The sequence below is a fragment of the Pistacia vera genome, unplaced genomic scaffold, assembly GCF_008641045.1.
Source record: "Pistacia vera cultivar Batoury unplaced genomic scaffold, PisVer_v2 Contig984, whole genome shotgun sequence".
Classification (NCBI taxonomy): domain Eukaryota; kingdom Viridiplantae; phylum Streptophyta; class Magnoliopsida; order Sapindales; family Anacardiaceae; genus Pistacia; species Pistacia vera.
The window spans coordinates 213,098-237,880 of record NW_022196872.1 but is presented as its reverse complement, the minus strand read 5'-3'; the positions used below and the strand labels follow the sequence as shown (position 1 = coordinate 237,880).

The window sequence follows — 24,783 nt, the reverse complement described above, 5'->3', positions numbered from 1 at the left end:
TAACATTTGTCAACGGTGTTGTTTAGGAGTTTTTGGAAAAACTTTGCACAGCAGCCAAATAAAGATCTTTGGGCTGTTGATGTGGGACCTTAATTTGATGCGACTCAAAACTTTGATTAGGACTTTTAATTAAAATGTGTTTTTATTTTAAACGAGCGTAAAATCGATTAATATTTAACACAAAAGTATTAATACTTTTTCAAAATATTATATATCTTTAACATTATTGAAAGAGTTAAGGACTTTTTCCCACCCAAATTAGGGTTTAATGACACTTTTTCACTCGCAGACTTTTAAAATACCATTTTACTATCCAAATTTATATTCTGATAACGAACAGAGAATAAACTTGATCTAAACTATTGAGACTTTTGAAAAAAGGAGATCAATGAGTCTTTTGGTAATGGAAGACTGGATTTTAGTGGTTGAGATTAATTGGAATTTGACTTGGGAGTGATGGTTATATAAATCCTAATCGCTCAATTACTGGTGATTGGCGGGGTCGGCATGAATAAAGTTTGAAGGGTTTTTGTGAGTGAATATCGAATAAGAAAATGGTGGTGGTGTGGGGTTGTAACAATGTTAGAATCATAAACGAAACATAAAATTAGATAATAAAGTGGTATTTTAAACGTCGATGGGCAAGAAAGCGTCATTAAACCATTATTTTGACGGAAAAAGTCATTAACTCTCATTGAAAACATATTTAAGCTTACTGAAATTTTTTTTTTGTCAATACGCTAACAACCTGATATATGATACTTTGTGACAATTGCGACTGTATTTAACTTTGTAATAGGATTATATGATATTTTATTATAAAGTAATGTATCATTAACTCAACTAGAAACTATTAAGTTCAATTCAACTCTCTTTCCCTTTGAATGTATAAATTCCAACCTTGGAGGCTTGGACTTTTTCTTAATATCTTATGCAGTATCAGAAAGTTTATTAACATTTTTAAACATTAAAAATACAAAAATTTAATTAAATATTCTCACATCGAAGAATGTAAAATTTGATAAACGAAAGTCGGATTGAATAATAATAATAATAACTTCAACTAAATCTTTGTAACATATAATGGTATGAAATAATTTAATGTCTTTTGTTTTTTTTTTTTTTTAAAAAAAAAAGTACAATTGTTCTATTCTCATTCGATTTATTTCAGTAAAGGACATATTCGCAAGAAAGAAATAATTGCATTTGTTAAGTACAATTATTTAACTCAAAGGCTTCAACTTATATAAATACAGCTTTGAAAACTTCCCAACTATTACAAGTCTTATTGTGGTTTGCACTTTGCAGCTGAAAATGTGCCAACATATATAAATTATGACTTCTTTTCACCTCCCATCTGTAATTTTGTCACTGAACTGAGTGACATCTACTGGGGAATGAAATGGATCAACTCCATGGCTAAGAAAAGTTGGGTTGTTAGATTCACTTTCCTGCTTGCCGGAGCTTTTTCCAGATGAAGATGCAACATTATCTTCATTATTCAGAAAGTCACTTGTTATGTCCTTAAAATCCCAGTCAGTCAGGTAACTTGGCTTTGAAGTGACAGTTCCCACTTCTATGTCTCCGATAAGCATTGCCACAACTCTTGACATGGGTGGCCGCAATATAGGTGATGCTTGAGTGCACAAAAGACCTACTCCTATTATTCGAAGAGCTTCGCTTTTGTTAAACTCGGTTAATGTGGGATCTACAAGCGCCAAGCTTTGGTTATTTTCATGAAGATTCCATGCCTGTAATGATATTTCACAAGGATAAACAAATGAGTTTGTTTAACTAGTACATATTTGAAAGCAAAGAAAATTACAGAAAACAGAATTCAAGTTTACTACTTCCTTTACCCATTCAAGAAGATAAATCCTTCCAGTATCCAAGCTATTGTCAGAGTTTGCTCTTCCACTGATAATCTCCAAAGCAACAACACCAAAACTGAATACATCAGCCTTTTCTGTTAGGTGTCCACGCATAGCATATTCGGGAGCCAGATAGCCGCTGAGTAAATATACATTTTACATGATTAGGCCTACACCAAGTGCTTATTTATTCCTTTTCAATGCACTAAAAAAGAATGTTAGTTGAGAAATGGTTGATGGAGCTTACATGGTGCCTGCAACTCTAGTGCTAATGTGAGTTTTCTTGTCATCATACAGTTTTGCCAATCCGAAATCTGATATCTTGGGACAGAGTTCTGCATCAAGTAAGATATTACTTGCTTTGACATCTCGATGTACAATCTTTGGTCTTGATTCTTCATGAAGATAAGCTAGTCCTCTTGCAGTTCCCATGCATACACTAAATCGAGTCGGCCAATCGAGATGCAACTCTCTATTTCCTGCCGAAATGGTAGCTTCATTAATCAGAAACCTGAAAGAGTTATACTATCTATTGAATTAAAAAGTTCAGGATTCTGGTAAAATATATCCCTAGGAGAATTTTGGAGCTTATTAATATTTTGCTTCTTCTAAGTGGTTTTGCCTGATTGTCATTCTCATACCAAATAATACTTGATCAAGGCTTTTGTTTTCAAGATACTCATAAACAAGTAGGCGCCTCATTCCTTCGATGCAACAACCATACAATTTTACAAGATTTCGATGTTGCACTGCAGAGATGATAGCAATCTCATTTATAAATTGATTTTTCCCTTGGTGAGATCCAACTGAAAGTAGCTTCACAGCTATTACTCTCCCATCAGAAAGTGTACCCTGTAAAGTACCACAATTATTAACATAAGACTAACAACTGCCCCTCGTTTGGTAGAAATCCAATAGCTAAGATCCCCTTGTTAACTTGTTACCTTGTAAACAGGTCCAAATCCTCCCTCTCCTAGCTTATGTGAAGCATCGAAGTCTTTTGTTGCAGATCTCAACTCAGCATAACTGAACGTGTTTCCTTTAGGACCTACTGCTTGTAGCACTGCACATTCGAAAAAAAAAGTTACTATACATATGATAGAACAAAAATCACAGTACTTTTTTTAAGTGCCAAGACAACCTTACAATGGGCACAAGTGAACTATGTAGCAATGCTATTTATTTTTACATCCTCTATGGTGCTCTTACCATCCTCATCATCATCATCTTTTTTCCTTCTCATGTAAAATGCTATAAATATCAGTATCAAGCTCACAATTCCAAGAGGGACTGCAATACCAACGATCAGCCCTGTCTGGTTCTTCTTTTGTAGAGTATTGGGGGGTTTACCACTGACAGTTGGTATGAAATCTGAGTAGTAAAATTCAGTTAAAAGTATCATAAAAGAAAGATTATCACTTTTATTACAAATCATCTTAAATGAAGATTAAAAGGAATTGCAAGTTCTACCTGGAACAACTCTAAGAGCAGAAATTGATGGTCCAAAATCACCTTGTTCAGGTATGCAGCAGGTACCTTTACCAGCCCAAAATAGGTGAATTTCAAGATGGTTCTCAGTCACATTAGCATTGAAATCCCTTGTAACTGCTATGTTAACACCATTTGCCTCCTTTGATATGTCAAAATCCTTCCGTTGGAGAGTTCCCTGGTGGATCCATGACAGGAGATAGAATTCATATATCTTAATCAAAAATAGAATCTGTGTATAATTAGGGTATGAATCACATGATCTCCAAATTCAAATTTTCGAGTACAGGTTTACCTGGATATAGATATCAAAAACACGCCTTCCAAGACTTTGCCACCTTTGTGTGCTTGGATCCTCAATAGCTGTTTCTGCAAATAACAGGCTTACATTATAGAGTCCATTCTGAAGACCAAGGCCATAGTATCTAAGTGATCCAGGGGATAGCCTTGAAGTCTGATAAAGCTCTGGAGCTCGGGTGCCAATCACTTGTGCTTGAGTAGTTCCCACATAGGTTGGATTTTCGTTCTCGCTAAACAAACCTACATTACTAACTGCCCATTTTTCTGTACTGGCAACATTAAATGAAGCTACACCGAGGGATGAGTTTTCAGTCTCATAGACTACATTTTCCGCTGTCATCTCTGCACCTCCACACTTGATTGCAAAATTTGCATCTGCAAATGCAAAGATAAAAAGAACAAATCACAATCTTTCAACTAAGATATGGAGTTTTAGTTCAACAACACATCAAATAATTTTAACGATGAAATATTCTCCAGCACAAGCTGATACAGCTCACAGAACATTTATGAAACACATAGAGATTGTAAAGGTGCTATCAACTTCACACTCATTCTATCACATGAACAAGAGCTTTGTTAAAGCTTTTTCATAGCCAAGATGGCTCGAAAAGGCTACCGGTATAATTTGATTCTTGTTCCAATTGGTTAATTACCATCTTTTTTATCAATTCCATATAATCAATTGGTTAATGGCAGAAGTGGCAATGGAAATTGTCTAGACCAGTAAAAGCAACCAACTTAAACTCATTTTGTTTCTCTGTCGACAAACATAAGCTAGCCTCACCTCACTCTTTCTGAATCCTCTGCATTATAGTACAATAAACAACTCTTTTCTAATTTAACAAGCCAGCACAATACATTACAAATTGATTTGAGCATCAGAAATAAAGCAGCTTACAGAGAGGCGGATTCCGATTGCACAGGAAGTTCCTCTGAAGACAGTCAATCCAGGAAAATACTAGCAACACAGAGGACATTTTTGCTTAGACAAGCACCCTTTTAACAAAATACAATTCTGATATTCTATATATCTTAAAAAGATCTATAGCTAACCTGGTGTTTGAGCTGTCAAATGTGAAGTTGTTGGCCACTAGATTCCTACACAATTCAATGAATGATCAAATTATATTTCAAAGTTTGAAGCAGATCTGTCAGTAGAGTGTCAACAAGTTACAAAGACATAGAATGACAGTGCTTTTAAGGTATCAAATAGTTTCCAAGTGATCAGCAATAGATTTACATAGTTCTTTGAGCAGAAGAAAAGAACTAACTAGGCCTCAGACAGCCGTAAGGTGGCCGTAAGAATAGGTTCAGTAGGTTCTCATACTACTCTCTCTTGCATTGATTCTTCATATAACCATTCAGGTGATAAATTAAGAAACAAGGGAAAAGTTGTATAGTCACAACGCCAAAGCTCAAAGGTAAAGTGTGAAATCGAGAAATGAAAAAGAACAAAGAAATCAAAATACATAGTTTAAGGGACATACAACTGCAAAACTGAAGTCACCCACGAGGGAAAAGTTCCGGATAGATAATTGTATGATAACTCTCGCAAGAAAGAATTAAATTCATTTTGTTGACATGGGCTTATGTGACAGCAGAACCGAATGACAATAGCCAACATATTTGTGCAGCAACAAAGTATTTTGGAACAAGGCTTACATATTTAGAAGATTTTCACTTTTTTGGTTGGGGAGGGATCCTGAGAGACATTGTTTCCAAGAAACCTGAATTGAAAATGTGTGGAAGAGAAGTAAGCTATATGAAGTACATATATGAAATGAAAGGCACAGGCTTAGACCAAATTTAAATAACAATCAAACTTAAAGTACTCAAGTTCTTGAATGATGAAGAGAAGTTTCAAGGAATTTACAAGTAAGTAGAGAACTGATATTGAATAAAGCACTTGGGATTTCACCAGATAAGTTGTTAAAATAAATCCCTGCAGGAAAAGAAAAAAAAAGATGAACTTTTTCTGAAGAAGATATATAGTAGTGGCTAAGAGGATAATTGTTAGTATTAATTAACTTACAGAGTCTGTAAGCTCTGGTATTCTCCAACGTCAGATGGAATAAGACCATTGATTAAAGCATTTCTCAGGGATCTGAAGAGTTAATAAAAGTCTGATCATTGTCATATGAATAGCTTGAAAAAGAAATCGGAAGGAGTATATGTGTAAACTTACAGTCGGTTAATTTTTTCATACTTCTGATGAAATCAAGAGAAGAGCTGACATTGTATATGTCACTGATTCTCTACAAATCAATTACATCACTGATATCAGTCTTTTTCCAAAAATCGAGGGAGAAAGTAAGATGGAAGCATTGAACAGAAAATGTACTCACAAGGATAATAAGGTCAAGTTAGCAAAACTGGATGGTATAGGACTTCAAAAGAGGTCCCTTGAAATCTCCTGCACAAACGTTTGACAGAATTTATAACAAAACATTCAGAAACTTTAAGATTAGTAACAGGAGTTTTTCATGGCTTACAATGATGTAAGCTTGGTCCAGTTTCCGAGAAGTCGGGTATGTCCGTAAAAGGATATACGATGCCCACCTGAAATTTAACAGTAGTTTTTCTAGCTTAGAAAATCCATAAAGATATAGTATGTAGAGACGATTCCCCTTACATTGTGTGAAATTTTGCAGACTAGCAAAAGACAAGGGAATTTCACCACCCCACGCCACTATCCATGTAACTGTGGGTTCATCAAACACAAAATTTCTAAATTTCATTAGAAATGAATCTCAGATGTGAAATTATAGCTATAAAAAAAAACAGTTTTAAGTGATCAACAAATCAGAATGTTAGAACCTACATTTGCTCAAGTTTGACTAAGTTCCAAGTTCTGGAGGCAGTGTTCCGTTGAAATTAGGAACCAATAGCGCATGACGTACATTTCGTTAGATGATTTTTTTCAAAAACTGAAGATAGAGCAGAGAGTTCATAAATCTTACAGCAAAGTTAACTCCTTAAGATTTCCAAGTCCTTGGGGATGGAACGTAAAACGCGTTGATGCCAACTGATCAAACATAATTGAACACAATGAAAACAAGAATTAGCAAAATAATCCAAAGCCATTTAACCAAAGAAATATAATCTATGTACATACATGTGCAAGAACAAAATATGAATTGTGGTGAGTACAATATAGTACTACAATGTCTGCAAGCGAGATAAGTTTCCAATGAAAGCAGGCAATGTACCATGAAGTAATTTTGATCAAGTTTCCTGCAAAATAATCAATGTTTGTTGATTTGACATCCATAAAGATTAAAGTTTAAACAAATCAAAGGCTGGAAATAAGTGGAAATCATACAAAAATGTCAAGTATCGCAAAGTCACTAGCTCTTCTGGGATCACCCCGTTTGTTCAGTGCATACACTCTCCTGGGAAAAAAAAAATATTAGCCTTAGTGTGTTACGGGATATATATATACGAGAGAGAGAGCGCGCTCCATTTTTTGTTATTCAAAACACAGTTATAGGGTGACTCATTTTTTGTTTTATAGTACAATTCAGAATTAATGCAATAAATTTAACGTAATTTAAGGGGGATGAATACGTACAATTGAGGATATGGCAAGTTGAATTACTGTCATAGGAGCAATCACATCTGATAGCAGGATTATTATCTGGGTCCTCAAAGTCAGTCCCATTTACAGCACTTCCAGTACAAGGATCTCCGGTTAAGTTCCACAATCCTTCCACTGCTTGTGTATCCCATTGTTGAAATATTGAGTTCAATGCTCTTACTGTTAGCATTGCCACCAAAAAGAAAAGATATACTTGTACAAGTGAATGTGAGCTTATAAATTGAAAGAATTCTGAGAAATGCTGAGCAGATTTAACTTTTGGTATCAATCCAAATTTAAATCACTAGTTTGAATGAGACAAGTTTTGTTGCAAAATAATCCAAGTGTTGCAATTACTTACACTTAGGTGTACAGAAATTAACCAAAGACTCCAAACTTGAAAAAATTTATCCTACCTTAGATTACAATAATGACAATAAACGCAACAAACACACAGAATCACACTCCAGAGGTGATGATGACAATTTCACTATGTGAAGAAGAATAACTGTTACATATATACACTCCTAACAATAGTCAAGTATATAAATTTTATCCAATCTCAAGTCAAATTCGTCTTAGAGATTTATCTTGTATAAGTATATAAGTCACTTATCCCAACCAAATTCAATTTATCTTGACAACAGCACAACCATTGTCTCTGCACATATAAGTTGCAAGTCTCTTTACGCTTTAGTTTTAAGACCTCACTCTATAACAAAAAACAAAGAAATAAAGGGCTTGTTCGAATAGAACTGTTTTTTAAAAATTTTATAAAATGGAGAAAAAACTGAAGAAAAAGTGAGAAGAGGACAAAGGGAGTTCAAGAAAAGACAAACAGCACTCATATAAGACAAACTTTTGAGGGTTCGTTAGTTTTTTATTTGGATAAGATTTTGAGAATAATATGGGTATGAATAAGGTGAGTATTACGAGGAAAATTTAAAAATCAACCAAAAAAATCCCCTAGGTTTGCTAATTTAACTAAACACCCAATATATAAAAATTTTGTAAAATGACAAAAACACTCACACCCACCCACAGTGCCAATTCCAGCCACCATCGTGGAATATGGCCGCGAAAATGGCGTTAGAGCGCAGAATGGTTGGTTTTGGCCGGTCGTAAGTCGATATGACATTTTCGACCAATATCATGGATTTGGTCGAAAAATGCCAGTTACGGCCAGATCTGGTCGTCGATTGCTGCAAAAGGTCAGATTTGGCCGTCAGCGACAGCCAAGATTTGGCTGCTGTTGATCGTCAACGACGGCCAGATCCACTGTGGATCTGACCGAAAAAGGCCAGATCGACGAATTACCGGCCATTTCCGGTCATTTCTATACCGTTGTGACAGATTCCAGCAACCACTGACCCTGAATAGTATTTCTCAAATAATAAAACAAACAAATATATTGGGAATAGGATTAGGAATATGGATAGGAATAACAAAACAAACGGACCCTGAACTTTCCTAAATGTTTAATTTTCATCTTTTTTTTCCTATATGTTAAAAACATTAGAATATTTTTTCACATTAAATTTGCAAGTCCGATTTATATTATTTCTTATTTCTGTTAGTTATACGATCAATTTAAGCTTCACTTTTACTATATTTTGAGTGCTCAAATACTTGTTTTTAAGAAAATAAAACAAATACATATTTATTATGAATACTATTTTCAAGCAAACATGTCAAATGTTTTTTTATTTTTCATATTTTTAAATATTATTTTTAGATAAACATATCAAATGTGTTTTCAATTTTTATATTTTCTAATTCTTGTCAAAATTCTCAAAAATGAGGAACCGAAAATATAAAATTTATAAAAGAACACACCTAGTATTTACGACCAAAGAGGCATAAAGACTATTTTGCGTTTAATGATTAATTAGCCAAATTTTACTCAATCTAGAACATTTTTAATTGGAACGTAAAATATGTTTCTTCTTTTCAGGTTTTATTATCCCGAGAATCGCGTAAAATATGTTTGGCGTATGTTTCTTGGTTTTGATTTCAAAAAACAAAGAAAGCAAATTTTGTTACTGAGGCGTAAGAATGAAAAATGCAGACCCATGATTTTTATCTAGAAAGGGCAATGTAGAATCAAATAAATTAAAAATAAAAATATCAAATCATATCTATGTATAATGTTAAAATATAGTTATTTTTTTCATTAGAATTGCACTAAATTCGTTATCCATTTGGTCAAGGATATAAATAATGCTCTATGATCATTAGGGTAGATTATTTAATAAGATAGATTTTAGTCATAATCTTGACATATAATTAATGTTCTATAAACCATACCGGACCGGTTGGTTGGACCAGTTTGACCATCGACTAGCATTCTCTTTGGTTCAAATTTCCAATTTTACTGTTCACTAAAATCCCTAATCTTATTGTCGATGAACGAGGGGCTACCAAGTGCCAAGATTAGAAGGGTTTTGTAGAGTGGAGGCCTGTGGTTTAAGGGGTGGTGTCGGATTGAATTTTGGACGCTGGAATTAGTTGGAATTTGGTCGGAAAAATCAACCCAATACACAAGTCACGACCGACAAATAGGGGGTTTACCAAGTGCTAGGGTTATATGAGTTTTATAGAGTGGAGGCTAGTGGTTTAGGTAGTGGTGTTGGATTGAATTTTTTATACCAGAATAAGCCGAAATTTGGCTAACAAATCAACCAAATCGCAACGGTGTTTACGAATCACGACCGACAAACGAGTTGCTACCAAGTTCCGAGGTTAGAGGGTTTTTGTAGAGCGGAGGCTGATGGTTAGGTGGTGGTGTCGGATTGAATTTTGGTTGCCAGAATAAGCTGAAATTTGGCGGGAAAAGTCAAAACCCAAACAAATCGTAGGGGTGTATTTGCTAAATTTCAAACCTATAAGAATTGAAATGTATATTTCAAGGGTGTACCATTGGTTTAACTTGTCTGACCAGTCAAACTATGAACCGAGCCCTTGACCAATCAAACCATGAACCAGGCTAAGGCCCGGTCTAGTTTTCAAAACATTGCATATAATTGTTGAAGTTTAGTCTATTAGGATAAAATAATAATAAAAGCATATTTTATTAACATTTATTAACAGCTATTATAATATGCAAAAGGGCTAATTACAAGAAACCCCTAAATGTTTTGCCAACGTTAACTCCCATTGTTTTAAAAAATGTAACCCTAGCTCCCATTCCATTAAAAATCATGAAAAATAACTTGCTAACATAGAAAATGACATGTTTGCCCTTCTAGCCCTAAAACCTCTTGGACCCTCTTAACTCTAAAACCTAACAACTTCACCACCATCCCAACAATTTAAAGGCCTTTTGCTTTAATGATGTTGGCCAAAGCTAAAATTGGCATTATGCAGTAACTAAGGTAATGAGTGAGGCTAGATCAACCTTGCACAGTGCTTCTTCGTCAATGTGCGATGCCAGATCTAGCCATTTGTGGCATAGAGAAAGCAACATGAGGTCGGATCTTGCCTCATAAAGCTACTAGTGGAAGAAATAAGTGAAGTTGAGTTTTGGGATAAGGGGTAAAAGGAAGAAAAAAAAATTAGGGTTTCGGTAGAATATTGAAAAGTCTAAAATATCCTCTTAAATTTTGACAACATCAGCTATTCCTCCATATCAATTAACTTTATTAGAAAAAACAAAAAAAAATGGAGGCTGGGGTTGCTTTAGAAAACAGAAAAGTCTGAAATGCTTTCTTAAACTTTGACAATATCAACTATTCTTCAATTTCAATTACCTTTATCAAAAAAATAGAGTGGAGGCTAGGGTCGCAAATTTTAAAATAATGGAGGTTCACTAATGGTGGACCTACCAAAACGTGTAATTTCTTGTGGGTGGACCTAATATAGGGTACGAATCTGAAAATTTGGACCCCTCTTTCGGACCTGTACCCAGCATGACCCGTTTCTTTTGCGGGTGAGCCGGGTATATCCGCTGGTACTCGTAAAACCTTAAAAAAAAAAAATAAAAACCCTAATTCCTAAAATTTATTCTCCAACTTTCTTCTTCTTCTTTTTGCACCAGATCTGCCTTGTCCCGATCTGGTCCATGTTGGTACGCCTCGGAACGTTATTTGCTCGTTGTGTGCTGCTCGTTGGGAGGTCTCACTTCCCCTTTGGCTAGCGTCACACAATGCCGATCCGTTTTCTAGTCGCGCTGCGCGCGATAGATCGCGAGTGATGCAATCGATCATGGGTGCTATCAAGCCTTCCTATTGTGTCAAGATGACCCCGCACGAGCCTCGTGCCTTTGCCTTTTCCCTGGTGTGTTGCCGCCGCCCTGATCCAGTCGCCATTAACGACGAAGTGCGTTGTCTTCATCGCGAAATTTCACGACTTTCCCACTGTCCAAACACGTCACCTAGTTAGTCTTTGCTGTGGGTTGTCCCTTGCTTGTTTGTGGTGGTGTTGTGATGCCTAATGGCTATTGTGGCCATCGTAGGAGTCTTGCGGCGGACTTAGGGTTATGTGTTGAATTGGAATGAATTTGTGAAGTTGGTTGTGGGGGTGTGATTGTAGAAAATGAAAAATGTAGTGAGTACTTACAGGTCCACCATCGCCGGAGTAGGATAGGTACGGTCCAATATTTTTCACTCATCAGTTCTTTTGGCCTTTACCTGTTGGACCCGCCCGTACCCATCCGGTCTACATGTTTTGCCAAGTAGTCTAAGACTAATATTACATATATATCATTTTTATACCATATTTTTTATACAATATTACGTGATAAAATATAATTAGTTAATTTAAAATTAAAATTAAATTTTTATCTAATTATATCTTATCACATAATATTATATATGATATATATGTAATATTATTCATAGTTTAAATATATAGAACTTTTTCTTAACAATAATACTAATTTCATTAATTCTATGTGAAAATTTGTGATTAGCTTAATTAGATAGAGACTTATTATTAAATAGGTGAAATATATGTAAACTGATAAATTATAAATTAGTCAGTTGATATTAGTCAGAGAAAGTTAATAAAAAGTGCCAGGATTGTAGCGTTATTCTTAATATGAAAAAAAAAAAATCATCACTAAAATGGATATATTATTTAAATTGACTTCTCGAAAATAAGACAAAGTCTCAATGGTTTTAAAACTTGAGTTTCTCATAAAAATATTAGAGTTGATGTGACTGATGGGCCTCAATTCGAGTGGAGGAGATCACACATTCATTCCAACGTTATCTTAATTTGGTGGCCGACAACGATTGGAAACTTGACAGCAGATTTATAATAACAACAATAATAATAATAACAAATAAAGCCTCCATTAAAGGATTATGACTTAACAACGGCTTAAAAGGCCTCTGAATTTTGTATTTTGCTTATTGTCTTTCTCTTCGTCTACATGTTAATAAGTTTTTCGTCTACATGTTAATAACTTTACAAACTTAATATATTATTTTCATTTTGAAGGATTGGACTATTTCATAATATCTTATGCAATCTTACCATTAACTTGACTTACAAGGGTTATTGATTTAGTTGCAGTGTTAAATAAACTACGTTTATTAACTATTAGCGGTAGTTAATGGTTTATTACTGTAGATAAATGTAAAAATCAATTAGTCAATTTTTTTTTACATCGTACTTTATCTTTTAATGTTTATTATTTCTGATAAAGCAAAGTTCATATTTTAAAAAAATGTGAAGAATATATGCATTAATTTGAGAATTTTGTTAAAACATATATAAGTTTCAATATACTAGCATCCATAATGATATGAAACAATTAATGACTTTTTGTTTTCAGAAAAAAAAAAAAAAAAAAAAAAAAATGTGAAGAATATATGCATTAATTTGAGAATTTTGTTAAAACATATATAAGTTTCAATATACTAGCATCCATAATGATATGAAACAATTAATGACTTTTTGTTTTCAGAAAAAAAAAAAAAAAAAAAGTATAATCATTCTAATATCACTCAACTTATTTCATTAAATGAATTCTCAAGAATAAAGAGAAAAAAATGATAAATCAAGAGGATTTGTTAAATGATAAATCAAGAATCATTTCTTAAAAAGGGTTAAAAAAAAGAATAAAATCATATAATAATTTCAATATTGTCGATCCAATATAATCCGTGGATATAAACATTATTTATTGTTTTTCTAGTTCATAATTTACTCTACATAAACACACACACACAAGACTAATTTGCAAAATAATAATAAATATGCATATAGATATATATTGAAACAGATAGAGAGAGAGAGAGAGAGAGAGAGAGAGTACGTACCTTCACTAGGGTCAGTCGTAGTAGTATTTTGAGCACAGGATTTCTGGATTATATGGAAAATTATAAAGAAGCAAATACAGAAATAGAGGGAAAATCCTGAAGAAGAAGAAGAAGAAGAAGAAAGGGAGCTCATCTTCATTTACAAGAGAGAGAATGTGTCTCAGTCGCTCATCTTCAAAGAGAAAATTCTTAGATATGCATATTTTTGACTTATGCAAATTCAGACTTTGTTTAATAGTATTGATGGACACTAAACTGAAAAGTTCTTAGACTTGTAGGTGAGGACCTAATATTCTCAGTGGAGTCCAATACTACTACTAATTGACGTTGGCATCCCATTCAAACTCCAAAGTATAATAGGACTTATTACGTTGTGGGGCTATCCTTGTATACTGACAACGTTAGACCATAAATTTGAACCATCATACTAGATTTGAAGATTGCACATTCTATGGGTTTAAAAATCACACTTAACCTTGTCAGGCCCCATAACGAAGTGGTCATTACATGACCTAGTGTCATAACCCAATTTCGATTGGTCCCACACGTAAATACATCTTATAGAAAAACCATCAAGTAAGATGACCTATTTTGTAAGAAGATTCATTATATGGGTCGACCTATTTTACAAGTTGGTCCACACCACGAGTCAACCCACTCTACGAGCTGGGCTACTTGACGAATTGGACCACTTGACGATCAAGGTCACCCTACGAGTCATCCCACATAGCTTTTATTAGACTTCTTCTATCTCTTTATTGACAGACATAGGGCATAAAAAAATAGAGAGAACGATATTTTACCACCCACGGTTTGGTGAAACGACACTTATCCACCCATCAAGTTTCAAAATGATACTTTCCTACCCTTCGTCAGGTTTTGTTAATGTTTTTAGTTAATATTTGACTAAAAAGACGAAAATACCATCAAATAGTTTATTTCTTAATTAGTTTATTATAAATTAAAATTTAGTTAAGTCAAAGTCTTTACTCTCGATTATTTATTAATTCAAATGTAAATATATATTTTTTTCCTTGTTTATTTAATTAATTAAGAATATTGATTTTCTGTGTTAATTAGTAAAAATGAAAAACATTATATTATGAAAAATATTATAAATTTAGTAGATTATTGAATAATAGTGATGAGATATTGATGACATTATAAATAAATAAATATTAAGATCTTTTAACTTTAAACAACCCCACATCATTACTCTTAACTTTTTAGGTTAGGTTAATTATTATTATTATTTTAAATTTTTAATATTTGATTTTTTGGCTAATTAAAAAATAATAAAAAATTTATGAAATTAAATATTTAAATGTATTTTCATCTTTTCAGTAAAATATTAACGAAAAATATAACAGAACCTAATAAAGGGTGAAAAAGTGTTATTTTGAAACTTGAAGGGTGGGAAGTATTGTTTCGCCATACTTGGTTGGGAAAATGTCGCTCTCCCAAAAAAATATATAAATAGATTTATTTTCAATTCAACTCTTATTATCGACTTAAATAGCATAAAATGACGTTTCAACTACAAAGCAGACAAGTTGGATTTTATTATTAGGACAAGGAAAAGACAGTGCACAATTATTTTTGCTTTTCGAGACAGAAGAAATTCCAAATTCTGTGTAATGAAAAAGACCACCACACTTAATGTAATTATTAATTATTCCAATTAGATATAATATAAGGATTATTAATTGATTATTCTAGTTCTATGTCAAAGAATTTATCAAAGTAATTCGAATAAATCTTTACACCCTGTTGATTTATTAGACCCATGATGTAAAAGATATGAGTCAGGCATGTTGGAGTTGTCGACTACTTCAGCAGTAATGGGTAACGGAGACGCACTCGGGGGTTTCGCTGTCCGGTCAGCGGGCGGGTGCCCCGCTCCCCGGTGAGCTGGCGGGGGTCGCGGGGGCAGCGCCCCTGAGCCCGTAGGCGGTTTTGGGCTTTTTCATATATAACCGCTGTAGGATTCCTTTTAAGTTATTAATTCCTTTTTGGGTTGGGCTTAGAAATAGGAATTCTTGTAAAACTAGGTTTAATCTCTTAAACCTAGTATATAAACATTCTTTTCTCTTGTTATGTGTATGAGAACAATTCATTCATTGGAAACGAGAGAGGTGAGGCATATTGCAATAATATTGACTCAGCTGGACGTAGCCTACATTGGGTGAACCAGGGTAAATCGCGCGTATTACTTTCTTTGTTTAATTTTGTTTTGTTTAACTATTATTATTTTGTTTAACTATTATTATTTTGTTCCTGTTGCTTCTCTATTTCGTTCAAGGCAACGATGCATATATCATTTATATGAATTTATTTATTAAATAATTATATATACATTTATTTTTAAGTGAAAATTTTAATATGATTGACCATATTTTTTTTCTAAAATTTATATGTTGTTTACTATTGTCAGTAAATATTAAAAGATACATACTTACGTATTAACTCTAGTTTTAAATAAGAAAAAGAAAATATTAATTTACAATTTAATTAGTAAATGAAAACTTTAATCCACCTAAAACTTTTCTTAAATTTTATTTAAAAAAAAAAAAATCATTAAAGAGTTTTCGAATCATAAGACTAAATCAAAGGATTACAATTATTCAAAGGTGTCGTTAAAGTAATTGGAAAAAGTTTACACAGCAGCCAAATAAAAATCTTTGTGTATGATGTGGTTAATGGACCATACATTAACCCCTATGTTTCGTCAGTTTGGTGGCCGACGATGAATTCAAACTTGATTAGGACTTTTAATTATAATTAGTGTTTATTTTATATACAGTAACATCCATTAATATTAAACACATCTACAATTATTAGAAAGTATTATATATTTCTTTAAAATTATTAAAAATATATTTAAGAATACAAAAAATATATTTATAAAAATGTCAATAACCCAAAATACCATATATATATATATTTTAATAAATGTGGGTATATTTAAGTTTTAATTAATATTAGAGGGATATATGAAATAAACATTTATAAAAATAATAAAATAAAATATTCAACTAGAAACGTATAAAACTATCTTAGCTTTGCCTTTCAACTCTCTTACTTTAAATGTATAAATTCCAATCTTGGAGGGTTGGACTATTTCTTAATATCTTATTCAGTATTCTATTAGCGGTCTTAGCATGTAACTGACTTATTAGAATGTTTATTGACACTTTTAAGTACTATAATACAAAGTTTTAATTAAATTTTTTTAGCATTGAAAAGTATAAAATTTGATTAACAAAAGTCGGATTTAAAAAAAAAAAAATGTAAACATCTACATTTAATAATTTTGTTAAAACAATAATTTTAATAATGATAATATAAGCAAAGGATTATTCTAACCAATATGTACTCTATTACAATATTATCTAATATATATGCCGTGAGATTATATTTTGTGTTGTGAGAAAAAATAACTTCAACTAAATCTTACTAACATATCATGAATGAAACAATTAATTGCTTTTTATTTTCCAAAAAATAAGTATAATTGTTCCATATATTATCACTCAATTTACTTGTGGAAATTATTTTCAAAGAAAGAAAGAAAGAAAAAGAAATGCATGTGTTACAGTTAAGTATAATTGTTTCGCTCAAAAGCTTCAACTTTTATTATTAAATTCTCTATCATAAACTCTTTCACGTAAAATGGAAAATGAATTGATAAACCAAACCCGAGATATTTTCAAATATGATTTCGTAAAATTTTTAATGGGTGAATTGAGAGTGAATTAAGAATCTTATTTAATAGGACTCGTTAAACTTTAAATCGAGGGTCATTTCTTGAGAATGATTCGAATAACACTACAAACTGAAAAAGGAAATAACAAAAAAAAAAAAAAGAGATTTTTTTTTTTTTTTCTGGTAATGATTTATTTTATATTATCGATCCAATAGGTCAATTAATAAATTCATGTAGATAGTGAAACAGATAGAGTAAAATATGTAAGAATTGAGAGAGGAGCTCCGATACTATGTCAGAATTAATAGGACAAGAAAGACAATTGAAGAGAGTCGGAATATAACAGAAAGATACTTTGAGAGGGTAAGAGAGACAATTGAAATGGTCAGAGTACGCCCGAGAGATATTTGAGAGGAATTCAATTTAATTGTATTGAATTGTGTAAGTATTTTGTCAACTTATATTCTTAGTGTGGTAACACTAGGTTTGTGTGAGCATTTCATTTTTGCTTAATGCACAATCATTTTCATGTGTACCATGTGAGCACCTCAAGGTCTGTGTGATCACTCATCTGGTGGATATTTACCATACAACACATATTGCATTCTGGTTTCATTAAACTGATTTTGTTCTTTGATGAGACATTTGTTGTGGTCCATGGACACATGGCATTATATAAAATAGTGTGCTGGAAAAGTTGTTTTGCCTTGTCATTATTTGTAGAATCTTTTCCTAAAAAGGCAAAACAATTCCCCCTTTATCCACTTTTTTGGTTTCCCACCTTTTTGTGCATGAATTATATATATTCATCTTTTTTCCTTTTTATTTCTGTAAGGAAGCCCGATTGTGCCTTTGAAATTCTTTGATTATAGTTGAGGTACTTTTGTTTTAGTCTAAGGTTTCCCTTCTGCTTAGGTAGGCTTAAAATACCTTTATCTTTCTTCCTCTTCGGAGATTGTTTGGAATGTGGTTCCATTGTTGTTGCTTGGTGGAGTTCAAGCTGGTGAAGCCAGAGTTGATTTTGGTGTTGAACCTTGAGAGGAGCTCAAGGGTGACTAGGAGGTCATGTGAAGAGGAGCTAGCTATGGTGGCTTGATGTTTAACCAAAGTTGAGAAGATGGAAGTGTTGACAAAAACAGGGAGTGATTTTGCAACTTGTGCTTATCTTTTGCTTTGTATTTGAACACATAAGTTTCATATAATGGATTGCTTCTTTCTGGAGATAGTCCCATGGATGTAGGCAAGTTGCCGAACTATGTAAAAACGAATGTGTTCTTTGTTTGCTTTTATGGATGAATTACATATGTTGAACAAATCAGTACGCACAAAATGAACAAGCAAACCCATTCCGCTTAAGTTTTAATAACTTGGTAATTGTTTAAAACTTTCATTTGGTATTAGAGCATGTTCTGAAGAGTTATTTTAGTTGATCTTTTCTTGTTGATTGTGTTTCAATCGCATTTTTGTATTTGTTTTCTTCCTGGTATTTTTTTGATGTTTTCAAATAGATTTGTTTGCTACAGACCTTGTGACCACTTTGGTCCTGTGTTGCCACATCTGTGTTGAGCATTTTGACTATGACCACCTCTATGTGTGTGACGTGACCGCTGTCTTGCATGTTTGCCTATGACAACTTCAGTCCTCTGTGACAACACCAACTGTTTTATTTACCATGAGTTTTTTTAGTGAAGGAGGGTCAACCAATAGACCACCCTTATTGGGGGTAACCAACTATGCTTTTTAGAGACCTAGGATGCCTGCCTTTTTAAAATCCATTGATGAGAGGGCTTGGAATGCTTGTACTGTTGGTTGGAAAGAACCTAAAACTGATGAAGTGGGAGCAAAGGAAAAGCCATTGATCAATGGACCAAGGCTGAGTTAGAAAAGTCTAATTTTAACTCAAAAGGCTTTCATGCCAATTTTAATGCTGTTAGTATAAATCAAATGAAAAATATTATTAACTATGAAACATCAAAGGATGCATGGGATAGACCCCCAAATAAAAAATAAAGGAATAGATATTGTGAAAAGACTAGTGTTAGAAGAATAATAATTGACTATGAAAATCTTGTTATGCATGATGATGAATCAATTTCTGATTTTCATGGCTGTTTGTGTGATGTTACAAATGAATGTTTTGCTTTGGGTAAAATCTATTTTGACGCTAAACTTGTTAGGAAAGCGTTGTGCTCTTTGCCCAAAAGATTCATGTCCAAGGCAACCTCTATTGAAGAATATCGTGATTTCGATGAGATGCAACTGGATAAACTGATTGACTCTTTGTAAACCTTCGAGCTAAACCTAAAAAGATAGGAGAAGTAATCAAGTAAAGGCCTTGCCCTGAAACATGAGGTAATATCTAAATCTCATGTTAATGTTGATACTAGTGACATTAGAGATGATGAATGTGCCTTGCTTACAAAAAAACTTTGCAAAATTTTTGAAAAAGAATATGAGAAAGCCAAATGTGGCCAAAAAGGGAAAACAAACTTTTGAGAAAAAGTTTTTTGACCAATCCGATTAAGGTGTCTTTTCAAAAAGTTTTTCAAGAGGAAATGAAAAGAATAGCAAAGGTTTCAAATGCTTTGAGTGCGAGGGATACGATCATATCCAATCTGAGTGTGCAAATACTCTTAAAAAAAGGGTAAAGTCATGGTTGCCACCCTTAGTGAGAGTGACGACAGTGAGAGTGGGGGTGATGATTCTAATAAGGATGAATTTTTTTTTGGCCTTGGATGATAGTGTGTCCTTGGATGACTCATGTGATGTCTACAAAGAGTAACAAGAGGCTTATGACAAGATGTATGAGTCATGGTTAAAGGCTATCAACAAGATTAAATCTTTTGAATTTGAAAAATGCATCTTGTTAGAAGATAAGAAAATTTTGAATTATAAGTTGAAAGCCTTATTTTTTTATTTGTCCAACAAAGAACTGTTGTTAAACCAAGCTTTAAATGAACTAACTGAGGCCAAGGCCATTGTTGAAAGGTTAAATGCCGGTTCATATAAACTTGATGAAGTTCTTAGCCAAGGGAAGATTTTTTGTGATAAATCGGGTTTGGGTTTTTCTTCTGGTGCGAGCACCTCCAAACCTGTGTGACCACTTTCATCAAAGCGAGCATCCCAAACCTGGAGTGACCACTTTCATCAAAGCGAGCACCTCCAAACCTGGTGTGACCACCTTCATAAATACTTCTGAATCAAATCCAAAAGCTATTGCTGCCACTTGTGATCAGTCCTTGAAGGTAAAAAGGTTCACTCTAATCTGTCATTTTTTGTCAAAAGAAAGGTCTCATTAGACCAAATTGCTGTAAACTCGTTTCTTATTTGAAAAGATGCATTGAAAATCATGAATTTGGTTCACAGTCACCACATCGATCCCTTGGGTCACTATGGAGATGGCAAAAGAGGTAAGATTTTTGGAAAATGCTCAATTGTTATTCTTGGCTTCCTAATACTAAATGATGTGTTTTATGTTGAAGGACTTAAAAGCTAATTTTATTAGTATTAGTCAAATATGTGACAAGGATTGTATTGTGCAATTTTCAAAGAATATGTGTCAAGTCTTGAATGGTGATGGTACTTCTTTGCTTGAAGGAAAGAAATCTAGTGATAATTGCCATTTGTATCCAACAAAGTTTATTGTTTAAGCTCAAAAACAAATTGTGTGGATCTATGGCATAAGAAGCTTGGACATGAATTTCAAAGATCTTGTGAAACTTTCCAAGAAGGATGCTATCAAAGGTCTACCCAAACTTGAGTTTCCCAAAGGTAAAGTGTGTGGGTCATGCCAACAAGGTAAGCAAACTAAGAGCTCTCACAAAACTCTATCTCAATTTACTACCTCTAATGTTTTAGAACTTCTCCATATGGATCTAATGGGTCCTATGCAAACGGAAAGTTTAGGAGGGAAGATATATTTTATGTTTGTGTTGATAACTATTCTAGATACTCATGGGTTGATTTTTTGAGAGAAAAGTATAATGCATTTGAAGCTTTTCGATGTTGATAAACCAATATTTGTCCTAGGATTTTGTTATGGTTTTAGCTGTTATTTATGTGTTTTATGTTAAGAATATGTTACTTCGAGGTGGTTTCTAACATTTCGAAGGTACATGAGCTTTTGGAATGCATTTGGAAGAAATCGTACAAAATGGGTCGAGAATCGGAGCTGAAACGAGGAAGTTATGGTGCTTTGAAGATGAGATTCGAATCCTGAAATTTTCTTGAATTGTGAACGTGCTTCAATATTTTTTATCACAACTTGAGTTGTGGAACTCAAAATTGGATGACTCTTGTGGCGTTGGAAAGCTGATTTAGAGAGCTACAATTCTTGTGTTGATGACTTTGTCTAATTCTGAAAATATAGGGTGTATTAGAGGAATACCACCGTAGCGACCATTTTGGTTGCCACGACAAGCGTGGTTTGGGAATTCAAACTTGAAGCCAATTGAATATTGCCACAACGACCATTTTTGTCATCACAGCTAGTGTCTAGGACCCTTAAGTGTACAAATTTTTGTTAGTTTTACCCAATTTATTATTTTGTTTTATTCCCTATCACACCCTTAAAAACCCTAGGCTACAAATACATACTTTTAACACAAGAGAGGTAGACTTGTGTGGATTTTTGGATGCTCTTTTATGTTTTTGAGAGTGTGTCTTTAGTGTGAGAAAATTGTGAGTTTTCAACAAGGGGGAGAAGGAAGAGGATCAATCTATTTTAATTCCTAGGGCTCCGTTTGGTTCAAAATTTGGGGGTTTTGGGAAAAGTTTTTTGAAAAAAAATAAAAAAAAGTTGAATTGGGCAGGTATTACGATGTAGAATTTATAAATTAATAAAATATCCCATATATTTGTTTTTTTACAAAATACCCCTTATAATAAAACATTAAAAGTTAACAAAAATACCCCTAACCCACCCTCAAACACCCCCAGTCAGCCACCACCACCGGAGGTGGCCGGAATCGTCTTATGGGCGTATGACCGGCTGGATCTTGCTGGTCATGCGCCGATATGGCCTTTTCCGGCCAGATCCATGGTGGATCTGGTAGGCAAAGGCCAGATCTACGGCCAAATCTGGCCGTCAACTGCCAGATCTGGCCGTAGATGCTTTCAACGATGGCCAACAAACGGTCGTCGTTGATGGTCAACGACGACCGTTTGTTTGGCCGTCGTGACCGACTGTTACGGCCAAAGATCTGGATCTGGCCGGAAAAGGCTAGATCGGCGCACTACCCGCCAGATTCAGCCGGTAGTGCGCCATCCTACCAGATTCCGATCATTTTCTGGTGGTGGTGGCCGGAATCGTGGATCTGGCCAGAAAAGGCTAGATCGGCGCACTACCGGCCAGATTCAGCCGGTAGTGCGCCATCCTACCAGATTCCGATCATTTTCTGGTGGTGGTGGCCGGAATCTGGTAAATGTGGATTATTGGGGTGTTTTTATAATTTTAAAAAAAAATTTAGGGGTATTTAATTAAATTATCAAATTTAAGGGGTTTAAAAAAAGTTGAATAATATTGGGAGTAGTATTCCCAAAAATCTGAGTTTTTGGGTATTTTACTGTTTAACTTTTTTGGGAATACTAAAAGTAGTATTCCCAAAACTGAAACAAACGCAGCCTAGGTGATTTCTTTTTAGTTACATCTTATTTTGCAATATGATTAGTTTTTTTCATTGAATTCATTGGTTTGAGTTTGATTATGAGCGACTAAATATATTGTGGGAGTTTAGTTTAACTATCATGATTGTATTGGGTATTTGGTGATTTGTTTTATGAAAGTTTTAGATTGTTTCTTGTTTAATTGTTCTTCATGATCTTAATTATAATTTGTTGACTGGCCAACTACTTTTTATAATTAAAATTGAGAATTAGGGTTCTAGTGATCATCTTGCCTTAATTGAGCTCTATTAAGCAAGAGTTCAAATTGAATACATGATCATTGTTTTGATTTGGATGGTTGTGTGATTTCCTTGTATAGATTACAATTAATTAGTTAACAACTTGATCATAGAAGTTAATTAGTTAATTATAAATGGAGAATAAATATGATCATTGGAATTCTTTATGGCTTAGTGGAAAAATCAACAATCTGAACTTAGGATTTAGTTGTTTTATTTGCCAAATATTCCAATACATGATTAAGAAGTTAGCTAAATTCCCACTATCCCTCTCATTGATTTAATTCACATTCAACAGATTGCATTCGTTAATTTTAATTAATTTATAGTTTTATTTTAGATTAATTTCATTAATCTTTTGGTTAGAGTGTTTATGTAACAACTGCTGTATACCAATAAAATGCATGCATGATAATAATAGAAAATGAGCCCAAATCTTTACTTTTTATGATAAATAATAAGTCTGTTATACACAAAGAGCATTATTTACAAAACGCCACTTAAAAAGACAAAAATAGGGGAAACAGTGTAGCTATTGCTCCTTGCTTGCCGACGTCCCTCCGACTGCATCAACACCTAGATCCTGCATCCACAAAGGAAAATAATGGAGTGAGCACAAAATAATGCTCAGTAAGTAAACCCTCTATTTGTCTATCCCCGTATTTATTTCTCTTAATTCTTTCCTCACACTTCCTTTCTATTGTTTCCTACTAAACGTCATGGCCTCATCTTACCGGAGGTACGGCCGGATGGTGCTCACACAGCACTATCTCACTTTTCATGACTGTCGGGTGGAGTTCACACAGCACCAACCCGCTCTTAGTGACTACCGAGTGGGGATCACGAAGCACCTACCCGGTTTTCGTAACTAATCGGGTGGAGACCACAAAGCACCTACCCATTCCTCATGACTTTCGGGTGACGATCACAAAGCATCAACCCATTTCTAATAACTAATCGGGTGACAATCACAAAGCATCAACCCGTTTCTAATAACTGTCGGGTGATGATCACAAAGCATCAATCCCTTTCTAATAACTGTCGGGTGATGATCACAAAGCATCAACCCCTTTCTAATAACTGTCGGGTGATGATCACAAAGCGTCAACCCGTTTCTAATACATCTTCTCATTCACTCTACTCTAGCACTTCTCATTCTCTCTATCCTTAGAGTAGTTGCATCCACAAAGTTCTCTACTCATAGAGCAAGTGCATACACAAAGTTTTCTACTCTTTCTTAAGTCACTTCTCAATGCACAATTAATGCTTATGGGTGGTTCATCTTCACTAATGCACTTATGAAATGCCAACATGCAATGTTGCAAGAATTAAGGTTCACTACTCATACTCAAACCTCTATTAGGCATTTCATCAAACAACTCAAGTGCATAACAAAACTCTACTATAACAATAATTCTATGTCTCAAGAATAACACTTCAAAAAGGATTTCTCAATATCCTTCAATTCCATCTCAAACTATCTTCCAACCCACATCTCACTTCTTATACTTGAAATGTATGAACAATCACAAAGCAATAATAATCTCCATTTAACTCAATAACATAGCATATAACATGTATATACATACACCAATTGCTATTAAACCCAATCAAAAAATTCTCAAATCTCACTTGGGTTGGGATTTACTTACTTTGTGATGAGAGAGTC

The 24,783-nt window shown here is 33.7% G+C and overlaps 1 protein-coding gene across 1 annotated transcript; it reads right to left on the bottom strand.

Annotated features, from left to right (window-relative positions):
- Positions 1–1,199: 1,199 nt before the first annotated feature.
- On the bottom strand, positions 1,200–4,022 carry LOC116121454 (probable LRR receptor-like serine/threonine-protein kinase At1g56140). Its single transcript, XM_031407412.1, has 8 exons — positions 3,655–4,022; positions 3,342–3,537; positions 3,081–3,242; positions 2,816–2,934; positions 2,513–2,723; positions 2,119–2,350; positions 1,860–2,010; positions 1,200–1,751 (listed from the first exon to the last, which is right to left on the bottom strand). The coding sequence occupies exons 1-8, from the start codon at positions 3,997–3,999 to the stop codon at positions 1,347–1,349; spliced, it is 1,821 nt and encodes a 606-aa protein (XP_031263272.1). The 5' UTR covers positions 4,000–4,022; the 3' UTR covers positions 1,200–1,346.
- Positions 4,023–24,783: the final 20,761 nt, after the last annotated feature.

Coding starts and splice junctions, on each gene's coding strand:
- LOC116121454 (XM_031407412.1), bottom strand. CDS start 3,999: ATGACAGCGGAAAATGTAGTCTATGAGACTGAAAACTCATCCCTCGGT. Junction 3,538..3,654: donor TTTTTGATATCTATATCCAG/GTAAACCTGTAC, acceptor TGGATCCACCAG/GGAACTCTCCAACGGAAGGA. Junction 2,724..2,815: donor GATTTGGACCTGTTTACAAG/GTAACAAGTTAA, acceptor GGTACTTTACAG/GGTACACTTTCTGATGGGAG.